This window comes from Mus caroli, unplaced genomic scaffold, assembly GCF_978045245.1.
Source record: "Mus caroli unplaced genomic scaffold, Mus_caroli_1 scaffold_10, whole genome shotgun sequence".
Classification (NCBI taxonomy): domain Eukaryota; kingdom Metazoa; phylum Chordata; class Mammalia; order Rodentia; family Muridae; genus Mus; species Mus caroli.
The window spans coordinates 50,025,726-50,045,191 of record NW_028227265.1 but is presented as its reverse complement, the minus strand read 5'-3'; the positions used below and the strand labels follow the sequence as shown (position 1 = coordinate 50,045,191).

Below are 19,466 nucleotides of genomic sequence, written 5' to 3'. Positions count from 1 at the left end.
TCTGAAGACAGCTACAGTGAACTTAGATATAATAATAAATAAAATCTTTTTTTAAAAAAAGGAAGTACATTTAAGTAATGGAAATCTGGCTATGCCTTAAGATGGAAAATATACAGAAAACACTATCACTTGCAGGTGAGCAAAGATTTTATTTGAAGGATGAGAAAATTAATGCAATGCAATCTTGCACATTTCAACCACAAAGAACAAATTTTGAAAGTTTTAAAAATTATCAAGCTATGAGCAATGTAATCTTAACCTATATACATATTCCCCACAAATTCATATGGGATATGAAGTTAGTCCCATAATTTCTTATTGAAGGAATATCAAAACCAGTATCAGAAGGCATTGCCTTCTCTGTGCACACACAGTCTGTTAATTGATCATATAGTACCTACTCACTTTAGGAATTGTATTTAAAGCACGAGTTTAGATATTACTAAAAGAAACTATAGGTCTACAAGGTTGAATTCATTTTGGGCCTGGGGAAGCACAGCTGGTAGAATGCTTGTTTAGCATGCATGAAGCCCTGAGTTTCATTCCCAGTGCCACACAGAACAGGATGTGGTGGCATACCAGTGATCTTAGTATTTGGGGAGGGTGGCAGGAGGCAAGATGGCCAGGAATTCCAGGTCATCTTCGGCTATATGGCAAGTTCAAAGCCTGACTGGGGTATATGGAGTATGCCTCTTAAACTAAGTCAAACAAACAAAACCCTGGATTTCTCAAAGTGTTTCCCCTGTACAAGTAAAAATTTTAAATTTGGGTCAAGGATTTTTTTTTAAAATTTATTTAGCTTGCGATATATTTTCTAAAAATAGCACATTTATAGGAACATTTAAATATTAATAGCTTACATTTTAAGTAACGTGTTGCAATCCTACCACCTGGCATGTCTTGGCACCATTCCCAAGAATGCCTACACCTTTAAACCTAAGGTAATTTACCACTTTTCTTCTTCCAACACAACGTCAAGACCGAAGTTCCAATAAATTTAAATGATACGAGATGCTATTGTATGCTAGTAAAATAAAATTCTGACGTCCCAAGAGGTTGTTAAGTACCGGATCCACAGACCCAATTGGACTGCTCATTTCTAAGCCTCTAGCTCAGGTCGGATTCCCTGTAGCGTTGTCACCGAACTTAAAAAAAAAAAAAAAAGTAATTTCTTCTAACAGGGACAGCTCTTTGTGTGGCAGAGCGCAGCTGTTATGACAGAATGAGCAGGCATGCCCTTGGCAAAGCCAGATCTTGTCAGAGTGTGAGAGCTGTCCCAATTTCAATCAACCGTCAACGCTTCATTGAGGGTCAAAACGGGTTGGCCTTAGGCTGGCGGTTCCAATGGCCTCGGGTGAGGTGCCCGGTTTTCTGCTCTAAGCGTTTAGCCACCCCTAAGAAAACGCTAGGAGGGGAGGCCCGGGCTGGGGTGCGGACAGGTGCGTCCTCTGGAACTACACAAAGGGCCGGCGGCACCGCCACTGAGCCCCTAGCAACTGCACGCAAGCAGCGCTCGCGCGCTTTCCGCCGCCCCACGGCGCTCAGGGCGGGAGGCTCGCCGGGAGGGCGGGGCGGCGCGCGCAGGTCAGCGGCGTAAGCGACAGCCACCCTCGGGCCTGCTCGCGGACGCGGCCTGGGAAGCGCGAAGGCAGTTCTAGGTTCGGCACCGCTAGCATTGTAGGGATTTGTAGTCCGCGAGCCCGAGGGGCACCTCCCCTCCGGGTAGGCCGACCCAGGCGTCCCCGCCCTCTGCACGAGGACTTCCTGCCGCGGCTTAAACTACAACTCCCGTCGTCCGCTGCGCCGAGGGCTGAAAGCGAAAACAAATTCTAGGCTGCGAGGTTGCTGCCCTCCGCCCGGCGCCCCTTCCCGCTCCCCGCCCCTCAGGCGCCCTCCGGCGAGGTGGGGAGACGAGCGGCCGTGGCTTTCTCTCCGGGTTTCCTCGGTTCTCGGCGTGGGGTGCGTGCGGGAGACGCAGGCCTCGCTTAATCTCAGCCGGGCGCGCCGCCGGGGCTTTTCTCGCCTCACACCGGTCGGGACCCGGAAACTTGTGGGGGCGGCGACCCCCGGGCTGCCCGCGGGCGCGTGTCCCTCCGCGGAGGCGGCCGCGTGCGGATGGCCATGCACTAGGCTGGGCTCACCTATGCTCTGGGAGAACGCCGGCCACCGCCTCGGGCCGCTGCCGCCGCCGCCTCTTCCTGCCGCCGCTCGCCGTGTCCGCGTCCGAGCCGGAGCCCGAGCCGCAGCCTGCCCCAGGCCCGGGCGTCGAGCAGCCGGCGGCGCGGCCATGTGGGGCTAGTTCGCCCCGCGCACGCTGCAGCGGACCGGCAACATGGAGGCAGCCGTCGGCGCGCCCGACGGCGTGGACCAGGGCGGCGTGGGGCCGCTGGAGGATGAGACGCCCATGGACGCCTATCTGCGCAAACTGGGCTTGTATCGGAAATTGGTCGCCAAGGACGGGTCGTGCTTGTTCCGGGCTGTGGCCGAGCAGGTAAAGGACCCGGGCGGGCGCGGGGCTGGGTGCGACACGCCGCCCGCAGCTGCCTGGCCGCCCACGGCGGGGCTGCGCGTGGCTCGCTGTCGTCACAGCGGCCCATTGTAACGCCGGCACGGGACCGAGTGAGGACATCTCGGGCGGCCTGCTCGCAGCCTGACCGCCAGGGACCCAGCGACATGCTGTTTTTGAGTTGTGTTCCGCGTTCACCTGCGCTCAGTTTTTAGGAGCCGAGTGTTCCCACTAGTTAACCTCATGTTTACTGGAGGAGGTGCGGCACTCGGTGTGACTGCTTCACATTTCTTTTTTCCTGTTGTTGGACTTTGGAATGCGGGGCAGTCGGTCTCACCGGTGTCACTCGAAACAGGCGGCCAACTTTGTTGTTTAAGGAAAGCAATCTTTCTGTATAGGGTCTTCCCAGTGACTTAATCTTGAGTAGGTCCCACACTATATTATGTTGGAATCAGGCAAGAATTTACTCTTCTAAAAGCCTTTAATAGGATGGATTTTCAGTCTAGGTACATGTCGGTTTTTGTTTTTGTTTTCCTTACTGGTCAAAAATTATTCCCAGTACAGATCGAACATTTTACCAAAGAGAAGTGAGTTAGAACTCAGGAGTGGGACGAGTTCCAGGGAAGAATACTCAAGGCTTTTCTTTTTTGAGAGGGAGCCCTTTTCTCCATGTTATGTAATCAGATGTAGGTGTGGGGTCACCAAAACCCATCCTATATTTGAAGACTAGCTGCTAAAGTAGTTGGATTAAAAAAAGTTTCACATTACTGCTCCAGTTTGTATTTCATACCATTTACAGTTTGCTTTCCTTTGGCTTAATCTGGAGTTTTTATGGTTTTGTCCCCTCCCGCCCGCCCCCTTTTGTGAGCTAACTAGCTTTTAAGATTTCTGTTTTAGAATCACCAGGCTATGTATTTTTCAGAGTATGTAAATATGGAACAGTTTGCACTGATGACAGGTATGTCCATTGAAACATTCTTTGATACTTCCCAAACCATCCTACCATTTGACATCTCTTATTTTCAGAAATTTAGGAAGCTCCAGAGTGGGTGCTGTTTCCAGCCCAGTCTTTACTGTTACATAGGTAAACAGTCTGCTCCATTTGTGGGTTTTCCAGATGAAGAAGATTCTGTCTCCTTGTCTCAGCCTTCTTGGCCTCTAGCACCTCTAGAAGCTGAAGCGGGGAAGTGAAGCCATCCCATGGTGTCGGTTTATATTATAGTGCATTAGCATTAGCAAGTTTGTGGAGGATGGAGGTAGATGTTAGTGTTTGGAGTTGAATTATCCAGGCCTATTTAAATTGAGACAGAAAGGTGTGTTTCTGCCCATGAGACATGCCACAGATTCTTGGGGAATAGAAGAGCAGCTTGGGGGACTCAGTGTCTACACAGTGGGCAAGAGCTAGTTGCACTAAGAACTCATTGATAGGGGTAAACTCCGTTTCTGCCTTGGGATCTGGGTTAGTCTTAAAGGACCTAACCTTTACAAATTTGGGGACGCTTTATTTTGAATATATTGAGCCTACATCTAGGGGAAGCATAATAAATATTCCAGTAGATCCAGACTGAGTGAGGAAGTAATGGTGAGGAAGAATGTGTTAACCTCCGCTGCCTTTAAAAAATCTGTAGGAAGGATTTGTTTTAGTGGAATTTCTTTTCTGGTAAATAGTTGAGTAAATATTTTTAGAGTCAGGAAGCTAAATAGTCCTAAGAGAAGAGGACGAGACCGCGCCTGAGATTAGCCTTTTCCCCTTCAGATTACCTGATTTAGAGATGCTTTTTCCTTTTTTTTGCACTTGTGGATTTGGGCCTGCAGGAAGCCTGACCTGAATCAGCTCCTAGCCTTGTAGCTAAAAATAGGGCACTCTTAGAGGACTTGCTAAAACAGTGTCTCAGCCTTTCCCTGTGTTTATCACTACCTTGTCTTAAAGCTTCTACCTTTAGCCTATTTTCATGGAGCAACATAGCAGACCACTTGAATTTTGAGTGTCCAGGGATTGAGAAGTAATTTACTATTTGAAGAGTTGTCATTTCAGTCTTGCTTTTCTTGCATTGTTTGACTTACTAAATTATCAATATTCTACACTTCATGTACATTGCTGAGAGTTTTGCATCTGGATTGCAGGTTCAGGTTGATGCCATGTTCTAAAATCTTTGTTAAAAGGAGAAAAAAAAAAGATATTTGTGATGTAGTTGCTGATGAGAAATGAGCTTTTACTAATGTCTGTCTGCCACCTGTTGTTAGGTGAATGGCTTGAACACGCACCACCAGAGGCGTCTTGCTGACAGGCAAGCCCTATCCGGTGACAGTGTGGCTCACTCAGATTAATAATGCTTGATCCATAACAGTGTCTAATGCAGCTACTGGGAAAGATATATTGCCAAATGTAATTTGTTGAGATGGCAAGCAGTTGGTGTTTTTAAAAATGCGTGGATGGTTCTTGTGATGCAGGAAGCTTAGACTGTGTAAGGCTACTTTTTAGATGTCCTAAAACAGTAAGAAAAAAGAGAATCCAGCTGCACGTTTTACACCTCTTCTGGATAACAACCAAGAACTGTAGATGCCACTTCCCCTGACAGCCCGTATGTTCTAACAAGCCAAAAACCAAAGATGGACTCTTTGAGGTTACCTTTTTAATTTACCAGCTGAAAAACAGTTATCCAGGAGAGGTGTAAAATGTGCAGCTGGAGCCCCTTTTTTCTTAAGTTCTTCTCACTTGAACACTAGAGAGATTCAGTTGGAGTTGTAACTCTTAAAGCTACATTCTCTACATTTTCTTGTAAATCTATAAGAGGCTTTGATAGTTTGAAGTGATGTTTTATTTCAAGTGTATATGGGTGATGTGGAGATAGGGGCTTTAACGATGAACTTTAGAGTACTGGGAATACCTTCATTTTAAGATACCTATTCATAGAAAGTAATTTAGTTTCTTTAAACATGGTGAAAGTATTGAAGATGAACTTTTGATATGAAATTTAGTTTGCTTCATTTCAGAGCTCAAATTTTGATAAAATTCCAGTGAAGGTTTTTCTGTCTGTTTTTGTTGAACTGATTATTTAGGGAGATTACAGATGAGAGGTCTGAACTTATTTTTTTTTTTTTTTTTGGTTGGTACTTGATGATTTTGTTTGCATTTATTCATTTATTTTTGTGTGTATGTCTTTGAATATACTAGTGCATATATGTGGCAGACAGTTTGTGGGCTCAAACTCAACCAAGGGCCTTTACCAGCTGAGCCATCTTGCTAGCCTTGGGTTTAGATGTAAAAACAAATGCACAGCCTCTTCCCAGTTTTGCATGTCTGCTCATTTGGGTACATTATCATGGTGGGGAGGGGAGCATGGTGTATAGGGAGGCACTGGAGGAGTAGCTGAGAGTACATCGTGATCTGGGACTGGGGGGGAGCCGTGCAATACAAACCTCACATCTCCTAATCCTAATTCTTTCAAATAGCTTTACTGGTCACCAAGCATTCAAATAAATGAGCCTATGGGAGCCATTCTTATTCATCCCACTGGTCTGTCATGTCACAGTGCTCAGAGGAAGGGTTAGAATGAGAAAAGAAAAAGTTACAGAAGGGAATGGACAGGCTTAACTGTTGGTTGTCACACTTCAGTTTGCTTTTGACGAAATGCTTAATAACGTGCTGCTTTTTTGTTTTAGGTGTTGCACTCTCAGTCTCGGCATGTGGAGGTTAGGATGGCCTGTATCCGCTACCTTCGAGAGAACAGAGAGAAATTTGAAGCGGTAATTGTTAACCTCAGATGTGATCATGTCTTACTTGGATTGACATTGTGACCATTGGAAATATTCTAGTTGATATTTCACAGGCTAGACATTTTAAAGTACATTCTTTTCTTGAGAATTTCATAAATGTGTATATATTATAATTTGACCGCATCTATTTCCTTTTTTCTCTTTTCTTTTTAAAAATAACTCATTGAGTAATTTCTCAGCTTGAGTGTGTTCTTGTGAGCCCTTCCCCTATCCATACTGGAATTTTGGCTATTTCAGTTGTGTGAGTAACCACTGCCTATGAGTGCAGAAGTCTGTGTTGTGTCTAGAAGACAGCATTTCACAGTGTTCCTCTTCATCCTTCAGATTCTGTTCCCTCATTTTTGGGGGTGGGGAGGTTGATAGATGTAGATGTCTCCTTTAGGGTAGATCACTCATTCTCATCACTTTTACAAGTTATGTCTCTGTTGGTCTCTGGCTTCTCTGACTCAGGTGACAACACAGACCCAGGTATAAACCGTAAGTGTTTATAAGGCAGTTAGATACATGTCTATTTAGCAAAACGAACAGCTGTTAGTTCCCCTAGTGCCTGTGACCTTCCTAGCCATTGTTCAGAAGGAATGAATTCCCTTCCTGGAGCAGGTTTCATCTAATCAGAAAGCAGTTGGTTATTTCCAAAACAGTCATGCATCTATTGGACCAGTGGGTATATCTTATCTGGCAAGTCAATATTGTAGCATTTGTGGATTCAGGGCTGGATAAGACTAGTATTTTCTCTCCCAGCAGCCTTCATAAATAATATCTTCTGATATTATAAATGCTAGCCAGAAGGGGGAAAGTTCCTAGGTCAGTTCTAGCTTTATTTCTTTCTCTGTGGACCCCAATCCAGATTTGTGGTGTATTCATAAGTTAGGTCTTGCCATTCTGGTGGGCTGTGAAGAACGGTGGCAGTATCCTGTATTCTTTTTGGTCCCTTTGAGGCCTTCCTGACAAATAACTCATAGGGAGGCACTTAAAATGTATGTGTTAGAATTTAAAAGAGTTTTAAAATTTGATAGTATACAATTTGTAGAAGAATTCTTGATCTAAAAATATGCTGTAGGTGTTGAAAAGACTTCTATAGATTGAGAAGGTAGATGATTTTACGGTTTAAATTGATCACTTTTGCTAAGTTAACTACTATTGCAAATTAAATAAAATTGAACTTAGTGGTCAGATGGAAATACTTTAGCACTTGCCTTAGTTAATTTTCTACGGCTTTGACAAAGCACCATAACCTAGGTAATTTATTAAAGAATGTAAACATTTGGGACTCACAGTTGTGTAGGGTAGTAGAACTCATTGACCATCATGGATGGGAGCATGCAGACAAGGCAGGCATGGTACTGGAGCAGTAGTGAGAGCTTACGTCTTACCCACAGGTAGGAGACGGAGCTAATTGGTCATGGGCTTTTAAAACCTCAAAGCCCATTCCCAGTGGCACACCTCCTCCAACAAGGACAAATACCCTAATACTTCTGAAACAGTTCTACTAATTGGAGATTAAACATTCAAATTGGGGAGGGCCATCATTCAAACCACCATAGCACTTTTTCAGATTTGTCAATTGCTATAATGAAAGAAAAATGGTTGGGTATAGACTGAGTAAAGTTATTTTATGATAGAGACAATAAAACAAACTGTAAAATAGAACTCTTGATTGAAATGATCTGATTTCCTGTAACTCTTGTGGTTTAGCATAGTTGCTCGGATGGTTCACTCTGTCTCATTTGCCTGTACCTATGACCAGTACCAGATTAATCTGAAAGTTTTGTTTTGGGATTCCTCAGTTCAGAATGACATCAGCAGTGGCCTGCAATTTTCTTTCCTCTCTTGTTCGAAATTCCTGTTTTTTTCCTTCCCAGGCTTTCTGTGAACTAGCCTGTACTTGCTATCTTCTCATTTAGCCTTCTACCAGGTTGCCTTGATTCAGTTGGCATATCTTCCTCGCAGTGGTCTCCTTCTCATGCTACATTGGCACTCTGTGTAGTGGCTGCTCCACTGTGCCCATCTGAGTTCTGGCTAGCTCTCATCTTGAGTCATCTTCTTCCTGGAAACCTTTCCCAGCAACATTTCCTTTCAATTCTTTTGCATATTTATTACTGTTACTTAAGTATATATACAGATATTCATTATGACTACCTTTTTAGCATTACTGATAAAGTTTAGGTGTATATAAGAACTCAGTGACTCAAAGTGAACTTTAACAGTAAATCTGTTGCTGTTTGGCATATTTCTTAGACAGTATTCCTATTAGAATTAAAAAAGAATACATGTGTGTATGACATGTATAGCAGATCACCTGGAGCTGGGTTCCAGGTGGTTGTGTCCTGCCTGCTCTGAATGCTGGGGACTGAAACAAGGGCTTCTTCAAAAGCAGGGAGTGGTTTGTATCTCCTGAACCACTTTTCCAGGCCCCTAATATAATTTTTTTCTTACAGTTTATAGAAGGGTCATTTGAAGAATATTTAAAACGTTTGGAAAACCCACAGGTATGTACAATCTTATTTCTGCTGTGAGTATCCAAATATGTGTTATAATTCCTCGACAGAAAATCAGTAGTGTGTTGTGTGACACTTGAAGTGACTATACCCTTTGTGTAGTGTTTAATTGAAAGATAATTGGTTGGTGACATACCTTGAGGCAGAGACAGGTGCCTCTCTGAGTTTGAGGCCAGCCTGGTCTACAGAGCTAGTTTCAGGACAACCAGGGCTACACAGAGAAACCCTGGCTCAAAACAAAACAAAACAATAAAATAATGAAAAAGAAAGTTGATTAGAGCTCTTTCTAGAAGTTGTTTTGTTGTGAGGAGAGAGCTTTCTCTTCTGTGTTTGTCATGGCATATGAATGTAGCATACAGGATCTGTAATTGCATGTGTAGATGATATTTGGGATGATCTGTTAGGCTATAAGTGCAGCTTGGATAGGATGAAGCTTGATTTCTTTAGGGAAATGAGAGCAGGGAGTTCTTTGGGATGCCATTTCCTGTGATCAGCTTGTGAAGGGAGCAAAGACTTGGAAAAAAAAAAGGTAACAGGTTTGTCAACTCCTACCATTTCAGTATCAGTCATACTGAAGAGAGAACCAGCCTTCCTCCCTTCCTCCTTGTTTGAAAGGTTCTCACTAAGCCAGGTTTAATCCCAGTACTTAGGCAGAGGCAGGTGGATCTCCGAGTTCGAGGCCAGCCTGGTCTACAGAGTGACTTCCAGGACAGCCAGGGCTACACAGAGAAACTGTTTTGAACCTTCCCCCTCTCCCCACAAAAAAGCTTATCACTGAAACTCCGTATCATAGAATATAGGCTAAGGATATATATATATGTATGTGTGTGTGTGTGTGTGTGTGTGTGTGTGTGTGTGTGTATATATATATATTTTACAGCTTAGTAGCAGTGTTTTCTTAGCATGTTGTATTTCAGTCACCATAAGCCTCAAATGCCATGTTGTATGAATTAGTTAAGGTTCTCTAGAGAGATAGAACTGAGGAATGAGTGCGTATTCTCAAAGGCATTTATTGGGTGCCATTCATGATTTGAGCCCAGTAGTCCAGCAGTGGCTGTCTGAATGCTGGAGAGCCTGAGAACCTGAGGTGTGGCCATGTCCACAGTACTGGATCCCTCAGCAGTCCCAGTTTGGTGCTAAAGGCTTGGGGGTTGGAGGGTGGTACTGTAATTTTCATTTCACATCAGAAGATATTGGTTCTAATATCAGTGAAAGATGGCAGCAGGGTACATGGATACACGAGCAGTGTTCTGGGAAATGTGGGCATTGAATAGCACTCTTTTTTGTTTCGTTTCCCTTGAGATTTTTTTTTTTTAATCTCAGGCCTGATTTGGGAAAGCCTTGCCTTGTTCCTCCTGCCCACTTGAGTCTTCCCTGCATGTTACTGAGTTAATCCTCCTAGGAAGTACCCTTGTGGACCTAGCCAGAATTATATCTTAGCTGATTCCAGACCCAGTCAAGCTGACTACCAAGCATAACCACCATAGAAGCTTTTAGAAATTCCTAGCCTCCCCTATGTGTTAGAAGTAACACTGACGGGCTGGAGAGATGGCTCAATAGTTATGAGCACTTGTTGCTTTTGCAGAGGACCTGGATTTGGTTCCTAACACATGATGGTTCCAGTTCAGGGGATCTGACATCTTCTGATCTCTGTGGGTACCAGGTACAGGTGTGGTACATTTGCATACATGTAAGCAAGTACCTTCATACATAAAATACAGATAAAGTCTAAAAAAGTAATATGGGCAAAGGAAAAAGCTATGAAGAGTGAGGTAAGGGTAGAGGGAGTAATACAAGCGAAGACGAGTGCATCCACGATTGGTGTGTCTGATGGATCTGGAGCATCAGTGCCAGTGCTTGAGACACTGGAGAGATGTAGTCAGGATTTCGCTGTAATAGGCAGGGAGTCAGCTATAAATTAGGAAAGTGCGTGTGTTAGAACTACAGATGGAAAAAGGGTGGTACTGTAATTTTCATTTCATATCAGAAGATATTGGTTCTAATATCTTGTTTGGGAACGTTTAGTAGTCTCCATTAGTATTTTTTTCTTTTTCTTTTTTTTTTTTTTTTTTAAGATTTATTTATTTATTATATGTAAGTACACTGTAGCTGTCTTCAGACACTCCAGAAGAGGGCATCAGCTTTTGTTATGGATGGTTGTGAGCCACCATGTGGTTGCTGAGATTTGAACTCAGGACCTTTGGAAGAGCAGTTGGCGCTCTTAACCGCTGAGTCATCTCTCCTTCTCCCCCATTAGTATATTGAAATGCACAGTTAATGTACCCAGCCCCAGAGGTGCTCTCATTGTGCATTAGGCGCTGGAGGCTGCTGCTCCTTATTCTTTATCATGCTCTCCTTTCCTGCTTCTTAGGCTCTGTGACCACCACTCTACACTGCTTCTATTGTGGTCAACCTTTTAATTCCCACATGGTCAGGAGAACTTTTAGAGTGTTTGTCATGAGGACTCAATCATTTTTTTCATTTTCTCTTTTTTTCTTTAAAGCTGTGCAGTAGCACATGTCTTTAATCCCAGCACTCAGGAGGCATAGGCTGGCAGATCTCTTGAATTCCACATCAGCCTGGTCTACAGAGTGAGTTCCATGGTAGCCAGGGCTACGCAGAGAAACCCTGTCTTAAACAAACAAGAATGTTTTTGTGAACTCTGTTAAAGTCCTCTTTTCCAGCCCTATGGATTTAACATTTATCCATATAGCTTAGTTGTTCACAAATTGCCAGCACGGATTATAGAGTGTTCAGTCATTCTTTAAGAAGTTCCCACGTGGGGGCTGGTGAGATGGCTCAGTGGGTAAGAGCACCCGACTGCTCTTCCAAAGGTCCAGAGTTCAAATCCCAGCAACCACATGGTGGCTCACAACCATCTGTAACGAATTCTGACTCCCTCTTCTGGAGCGTATGAAGACAGCTACAGTGTACTTACATATAATAATAAATAAATCTTTATTGGCTCCTTGTAATTATCAATTAATCTGCTTTCTAGGTTTTGCTTTTTTAGATTTATAGAAGGAATGACAAAGTTTGTGGTCTTACATGTTTGGCTTGTTTACATAATGGGAATTCACATTGTTTTTATTGCTATTTTGTAGGGAGTTAGTCTTTAGGATAGATGGACAGACCTTATTTGTTAATCATACTTGGCTGTTTCCCACTTGTGGGCTCTTAGAATTGGACTTTATTTTCTCTTGGAGAATGGAATTGTTGGGTCATAGGCTAAATATATATTTAGCTTAATGAGAAACTTTCCAGCTTTTCCAGAGTGACTGTACAGTTTTTGTTTACTCATGAGCCATGTAGCTCTACAGTTTTGAATGTTCATTGTGATTTTAATTTGCATGGTGATAAACATTTTTAAAGTACTTATTTGCTATCCATGTATCTCTGCTGATAAGATGCTTGTTCATAAATTATGTTTTTTTTTTGTTGTTGCTTTTTGATTGTTGTTGATCTCAGGTTTTTTTTTTTTTTTTTTTGGTTTTTCGAGACAGGGTTTCTCTGTATATCCCTGGCTGTCCTGGCTGTCCTGGAACTCACTTTGTAGACCAGGCTGGCCTCGAACTCAGAAATCCACCTGCCTCTGCCTCCCGAGTGCTGGGATTAAAGGAGTGTGCCACCACCTCTTGGCTCATTTTCTTTTAAGAAATAAATGTTTACATTTGATGGATGGTTTTTAATTAGGAGGAGGATAATGTTTTGTGATGGCCATTTTGCTTATGCAGACTATAATAGAATTTATTTGGAAGGTTACTTGTAAGGAGACACATTATTCTCATTAGATAAGGCTGGTAGGCTATTTTTAAAAATTATTTTGTGTTATGTTCATGATGTTTTAATTTCATGGATGTATATGCACTGTGCATACCTTGTATCTGGACATTAGAACAGGATCCTCAATTCCCTGTAAGCCACTGTGTTGTGTGCATGCTGAGGACTGAAGACTGGGTCTGCTGCAAGAGCCAGTGCTCTTAATGCCTGAGCCATCTCTTCAGTTTGAAGTTTACATTTTTAAATTCAGTATGGCCCTTGTTCCATAAATGAGGAGAGCTAAACAGTCTCCTACCAGTGAATTTTCTCTGGCAGAGGGTTTCACATGGAATTGCTTATGAGAAGCTCTGATTATTAGGATAAGGCCTATTTAAAAAGATTTGTTTCAGTATGTGTCACCTATTTTGCTTTGAAAACCAAAGTTGATTTGAAAGCACTAAGTAGGTTTGTTCCAGAAGTCACAGCATTGTCTAAATGCTCTTCTCTGGGCTGCTTTTACTTTGGAAATGGTGGAGTTGGTTTGTCACAGCTCATTCATAGTGTCTTAGTATTAAGAGTACTGCTTTCACAAGTAACCTAGGGCTGCAGTCTTAGGTTACAGGGTTCTAAATACAGGTACAGAATGATTTGGTTTTTGTCTTGGATTGCCTGTTTCTGTTGTGAATTTAGGATATGTTTGCATTAGTGTTCTTGTTGCTGTGACCAGATACCTATTAGGAACAACTTAAGGGAGAAGGAGAGGACTTGTTTTTCTTCTTGTTTTTTTGTTTAAGGTTTGAGGTGTTTGTGTCATTCTTGGCTTTGTGGTAGTGAGAGTGTGTGGCAGATGTTTGCTCACATCTCAGAGGACCAGGAAGCAGGGATGGAACAGGAAGTTCCTGGGCTGTATATCTCAAGACATGCCTTCTCCTCCCTACTTTGTCCAATAGGTAGGCTCTAGAGTTCCTGAAACACTTCCGCAGCTGGAGACCAGGTTTTACACGATCCCAGACCCTAGCACACCCTTCCGTGTGCAGATAATATAGCTTAGTTTTTAAAAAAAGATTTTATTTGGCTTTGTGTTTTAACTTAGTGTACTGGAGAGAGCTTTCATGTCACTCCTTTGCAGTGTGTGTTCTATAGCGTGGACAAATAAGGCTTTATTACTTGAAGTCCTTGGGAATTTATTTTATTTTAATTTTTTATTGTTTTATTTTTTTTATTATTCCTTGGGAATTTTTAATACTGTGACAAATATGTTGCATTATTCTACCTTCCTATATACTTTCGTGGACATACAAAACATTCCAACAGGGTAAATTGTACAGACTTTGAACTGCTGAGTCAAAGAAGTGCAGGGGCATTGATGTTTTTTCCTTATATGTACCAGAAAGGCTTCAAGTGACTTTAAGCAGGACAGATTTCCTTTGTTCTAGGATGCTCTCTTTTGTACCTTGATTCATCCTGAAGGTGAAATAACTTCTCTTTGTGTCTCATTCTTGGCCTCGTGCCAAGCTTCTGAGTACTGGGTTAAGATAGCCCTTGCTATAGGTGAGTTCTCAACTTACACAGATGACTCTTGGTCCTTGTACTGAGAGGGTTTTCTGTCAAACTTTTATTATAATGAGTTACATATGGTCATTTTCATGTAGATATATGTGTTTTGAGCATCTTTCCCCCTTTGTTCCACTAGCGACTTAGAAATAATACCTTGTATTTTATGAATATGATGAATGTTTTGCCGGCATGTATGTGCATCTTTGCACCATGTGTATGCAGTACCCTAGTAGACCAGAAGAGGGCAGATCCCCTGAAACTGGAGTTAGACAGTTGATAGCTGCCTTGTTTGTCCTGGGAACCAAAACTTAGGTCCTTTGTAACAGCAACAAGATGGCTTATCTGTTGAGCCATCTCTCTAACTCTGTTCTTAATAATAATATACTAGTGGTATACTAATGCAAAGGGTGTTTATGGCTGGACAGTGGCGGTGTGTGCTTTTAATTCTAGCACACAGAAGGTAGAAGCAGACTGATCTGTGAGTTCAAGGCCAGCATGGTCTACAGAGTGAGTATCAGGAAAGTGAAAGCTATACAGCGAAACCCTGTCTTGGAAAAAAAAATGTGTATGATGTATATTTTGTAAAAAGTGAGATACTTACATGCCAACTTTTCTTTCTTCAATACAGGAATGGGTAGGACAAGTGGAAATAAGTGCCCTTTCTCTTATGTACAGGTAAACTGTAGAATACTTAAGTAAAACAATAAAATAAAATAACTAGAAAGTTAATATATTACATTCTACTAAAAATTTTTTAAAACTTCAAAGGTGTTTTATATCTCAGTTGTCAGACTTTCCCTAAGGTTTTTAGTCTGTTTATTTAATTGCATCAGTTGGAATTTGATGGCTAGATAGCACTGTTTAAATGTTTGAATTCCTGAGGGATTTTTTGAAAAAGGGCACAGAAAATACTAGACTATGTCCTAAAAACTATTGTTTATCAGTTTCATAGAGAAAGGGCTTATTCTTGGGGCCAGTGACACTGACTGGCCCAGGAACAGAGCTCAGGTGCTGGTCTACAGCTTCTTTGAGAGCAAGCTCTCCCTTTTAGAATTGTCTTTGAAGTTATTCATGTTGTAGAGCTTACATCCTTTTGAAATTTTAATTTTTAGAAAACTTACTTCTGGTATTTTATAGTGCAGTTATTTCATTTTCTTTTTTCTTTTTTTTTTTTTTAAGATCTATTTATTATTATATATAAGTACACTGTAGCTGACTTCAGATGAACCAGAAGAGGGAGTCAGATCTTATTATGGGTGGTTTTGAGCCACCATGTGGTTGCTGGGATTTGAACTCAGGACCTTTGGAAGAGCAGTCAGTGCTCTTACCCGCTGAGCCATCCTGCCAGCCCTCTTTTTTTCTTTTTTTCTTTTTTTTTTTTTTTATGCTTACCAGTGCCTAGAACATTGCCTCATATATAGATAAATGTTAACTTCAATTCATGAAATATATTCTTTTAAAAGTAATATCTGAGTTTTATTTTCAGGAAAGATTTTGTAATATATCAGGAGCCAAATGTTTCTCCTTCACATGTAACTGAAAATAATTTTCCTGAGAAGGTAAGAGTTTTTTGAAGTATTAAAGAGTACTTAAGTAGAATAGCTGCTTAGTTGCTACCGTGACTAGGATCCTAAGCTGTGCTTTTAAATTTAAATGACTCTTAAAATAGTGCTATATGAAAGTTAGGGTATTATTTCTTCAAGTTAGGTTAATCATGTCGTTGAAAAAAACACTATGCCTATATGACCAAGATTATTACTGTTGATCATGACATTAAGTAGTTAAGTAGCTTGTGAAAGTCAGCACTGCTTTGTGTCCAGACATATCCTGCTGTTTGTATTTCCCTTTGTAAAGGTAATTTTAGTAGCCATGGTATCACTGCATCATGTGCTCATAAAGTAGAAGAAGCAGTGGAAAAGTTTTAGGAAGCCTAGAAAAAAAAAGCTGATTCACTGTAAGAGAATTTTACTTTATCGTAATCATACAGGCCAAGGTGAAGGACGCTGCTACTTTTATGAAGGGGGGCAGAATGAGCAAAATGCTACTGTTTAAGGATGACGAGGGTGTGGGGCATGGGGAGGGGTGTACGTGTTAATGGAGCTTTGCTTTTGATCTGACCTTTTCAACTACAGTTTTGGGGTTATGGCACATTTTATTTAGTAAATGTACATTTCTTTGTGTTGTAGAAAATACTTAAAACTGACAATTAGGAAAGGCGATTGTTGATTCTGTCTCAGAAGTTAGCATTAAGATTGTTTTAGAACACTTTCTTTCCTTTCTCCCATTCCTTTCCACTTCCCCTTTTCCTTTCTCCTCTCCCTTATTTATCACTTCCCTCCTCTTTCTCTTCTTTCCTCTTCCTCTCCTTTTCCTTTTTTTTCTTCCCCTCTTTCTAAAGTCCCACTGAATCCAAAATCTTAATTCTCCTGCTTTAGCTTCTTGTGTGCTATGATTATAGGCATTTATCACTGAACTTGACTTGGAATGATTTCTTACAATTTTTTAAAAAAGATTGATTTGTTTGTTTATTTATTTATTTTTACATGTATGTTTATGTGCATTAGTGTACAGATGCTCAGAGGCCACAGGTGTCAGCTGGAGCTGCAGTTACAGGTGGTTGTGAGCTGCCAGATGTGGGTGTTGGGAGACAAATTTGGGTCTCTGTAAGAGTAGTAAGTGCTCTTAGCCACTCAACACCTTAACTTTCTTGTTCTTTTAAGTAGTTGAGAACATATATGATATCTGGTGTTTATTTTAGTTTTTTTGATATGGTCTCTATATAGATTGGTTTTTGCCTTGTGATTCTCCTGCTTCAGCCTCCCTTATTAATGCTGTGATTACAGATGTTTGCAATCACTTATGACTTCTTACTGTTTTTTTGTGGTTCTGTAAACATATTCAGAATGGGCATTCAGGGTCTAATCTGTAACTGGCGAGGTGGGCACAGGAGGGTCAGGAGTTTGAAGGCCAGTGTCCACTAGACAGTGAGTTTGAGGCCAGACTGTCTCAAAAAACAACAGACTTGGCTGTGACAGTGCTACCTGGCTCTTCAGCATACTGTGGTGGACTAGTCTGCCAACATTGGAGCTGTGTTATTTCTGAAATATGATTTTGAGAATGTGCATTATTATTCAGAGGCTTTGACAGTTTGCTTTGTGAATGTTAAATGTGATTGACTGAAATGTTGCTTACTTTCCCTTCAGGTGTTACTGTGTTTTTCAAATGGAAATCATTATGACATTGTCTATCCTATAACGTACAAAGATAGTTCTGCTATGTGTCAGTGTAAGTATCATCTTGTCTTCATATAGGAATGAGAGCCAAGCCTCAGCCTTAGTAAGGATTTATGTCCTTTTTCCAAGTTGTTAATGTATAGCTTTAAAAAAATTCAAGTGATTGAATAACTGCTTCATTTGATTGCATTATCGCTGGCACTATTGAGATTTGGGGCCAGATTCTTCCGTTGGGGTGCTTCCCTGTGCATTGTAGGATGCTTAGGAGCACAGTAGCTTCTACCCATTAAATGTCAGTAATATTTGTTACCTCACTGTGAAATCTAGTTTCTACAGGTTTTTCCAAATATTTGCTGGTTGGCTAAATTCCCCTCCCCTCCACACAACAATGCTGGTTGAGGAGGAGAGAAATGGCCCCTCCTGCTTTAAACTCCCTTTTTTTCTCATATGAGTAGTAGTGTTGCAAATGTAATTGCTTGTTTTCTTTTTTTCCTTTCTGCTTTTTGAGACCGTTTTCACTTAAGTAACCTAGACTGTCCCGGAATGTCCTATGTAGATCAGGCTGACCTTGAACTGAGAACCACTTGCCTCTGCCTCCCAAGTACTCCAAGTACCACCACGTTTGACTGTTTTCTCTAGTCTTACGTGATCAGTAAAAGTAAGAGAAGTAAATGTTTTAAAAGTATAAGCCATGTTTTTGAGGTGGAAATATTGAGCTCTCTTTTGGGCTGTGTCTCCCCATTCTTGCTAGTCAGAGTCAGGACATTTCAGCCTTTGTAGCTTGCCTTCCCTGTACTGCCTGTGGGTGAGTCTGGGGTCCCATCTCCTCTTACTAGGAATCTGGGAGCAGTACCTGGTCTGTGAGAGACTTGTGGAGATTCATTAGATGCTGGGCACGAGTTCTTAGTGTGCTTAGTTTCAGGAAGTTTATTGTAGTAAATGAGTTTTACAGCTCACCTGTTTTTGAGTTTTTAGTATAAAAATTTCCCTGTCCTATTTATTTATTTATTTATTTATTTCCTTTTAGTTTTTTGAGACAGGGTTTTCCTGTGCAGCTCTGGAACTTGCTCTGTAGACCAAACTGGCCTCTAACTCAGAAATCTACCTTCCTCTGCCTCCTGAGTGCTGGGACAAAAGCTGTGTGCTACCACTGCTTGGCTTTTAGAACTTATTTTTTAATGAGCAAATCTAAATATTCTTTCCTTCATAGATGACTTAGACTATATTATCTGTGAGTGTGCATATTAGGCTTGTATGTGTGGGTATGTATGTGCATATGGAAGCCAGAGGCCAGCCTTCATTCTTGTTTCTCTTTCCCCTTTCTGTATTATGTGTGCATATGTGTAAATGTTGAGGGTAGACAGTAAGTGATATGGCTTGAGGTCAACGTTGGATGTCCTTGGTGGCTTTCCAGCTTACATTTGAGAGGATCACTCACTGAACCTGGCCAGAGGTCACTTCTTAAAGCTAGACTATCTCACCAGCAACTGCTAGAGCTCCTTCTGTCTCTACCTCCTTGGTGCTGGATCATAAGTAAGCACTTGGTGTCACACCTGCCTTTTCTGTAGGAGTGCTGGGGACTCCAACCCATAATGTTTATAAACCAAGCACTTACCAATGGAGCCATCTGCAAACCCCTAAGAATCTATGTTGTAAGTCTCTTTTTAGCTCATTATGTAAAGGTAAAGCATGAGATTGGATTATGGTGAGCAAACTTCCTTGTGATTTATAGAAACTTGATGATTACTTGACCTAATGTTCCAGTATCCAGGAGAACTAAGGCAAGAAATCCAAGTCTTCTGCCTTGTCAGCTAGTGTATTCTAATGTTCTGCAATTCTCTTTTCTGCACACTTAATGATGCTTTATTTTCTCCATCCAAAACCTTTGGGTTAGGCCTCTTGTGTGACATATCAAAGCTGGGAGACTAAAAATACAGTACTTCATGTGCTGAGATTAAACGTGAGAACACAGCAAAGCTTTAATGTTTGTAAATCAAGTGCTCACTAAAGTTTTTCACTTTCCCTGATGTGTTTGCTTCACAGATATGATACTCTTTAATTGTGTTTTAAAAATGTAGTAATTTTAAGCGGTATTTTGAACTGTATGTACCACGGACAAAGGTTCCTGCTGCTTTC

General features: G+C 41.5%; 1 protein-coding gene across 4 annotated transcripts in view; it reads left to right on the top strand.

Moving 5' to 3' along the window:
* The first annotated feature begins 2,257 nt into the window (after positions 1-2,257).
* Otud4 (OTU deubiquitinase 4) overlaps positions 2,258-19,466 on the top strand; it is a 39,232-nt gene continuing 22,023 nt past the window's right edge. For 3 of the 4 annotated variants that reach the window (XM_021169568.3, XM_085843795.1, XM_029480429.2), the window contains exons 1-6: positions 2,258-2,491; positions 6,170-6,253; positions 8,722-8,772; positions 14,726-14,772; positions 15,584-15,656; positions 17,301-17,382. In XM_021169568.3, the coding sequence (XP_021025227.1) occupies positions 2,333-2,491; positions 6,170-6,253; positions 8,722-8,772; positions 14,726-14,772; positions 15,584-15,656; positions 17,301-17,382 (496 nt within the window). In that variant the 5' untranslated portion in view covers positions 2,258-2,332. Of the gene's footprint in view, positions 2,492-2,542; positions 2,766-3,428; positions 3,465-6,169; positions 6,254-8,721; positions 8,773-14,725; positions 14,773-15,583; positions 15,657-17,300; positions 17,383-19,466 lie in introns of those variants that run through there. The other variant, XM_021169569.3, reaches the window with a different exon arrangement.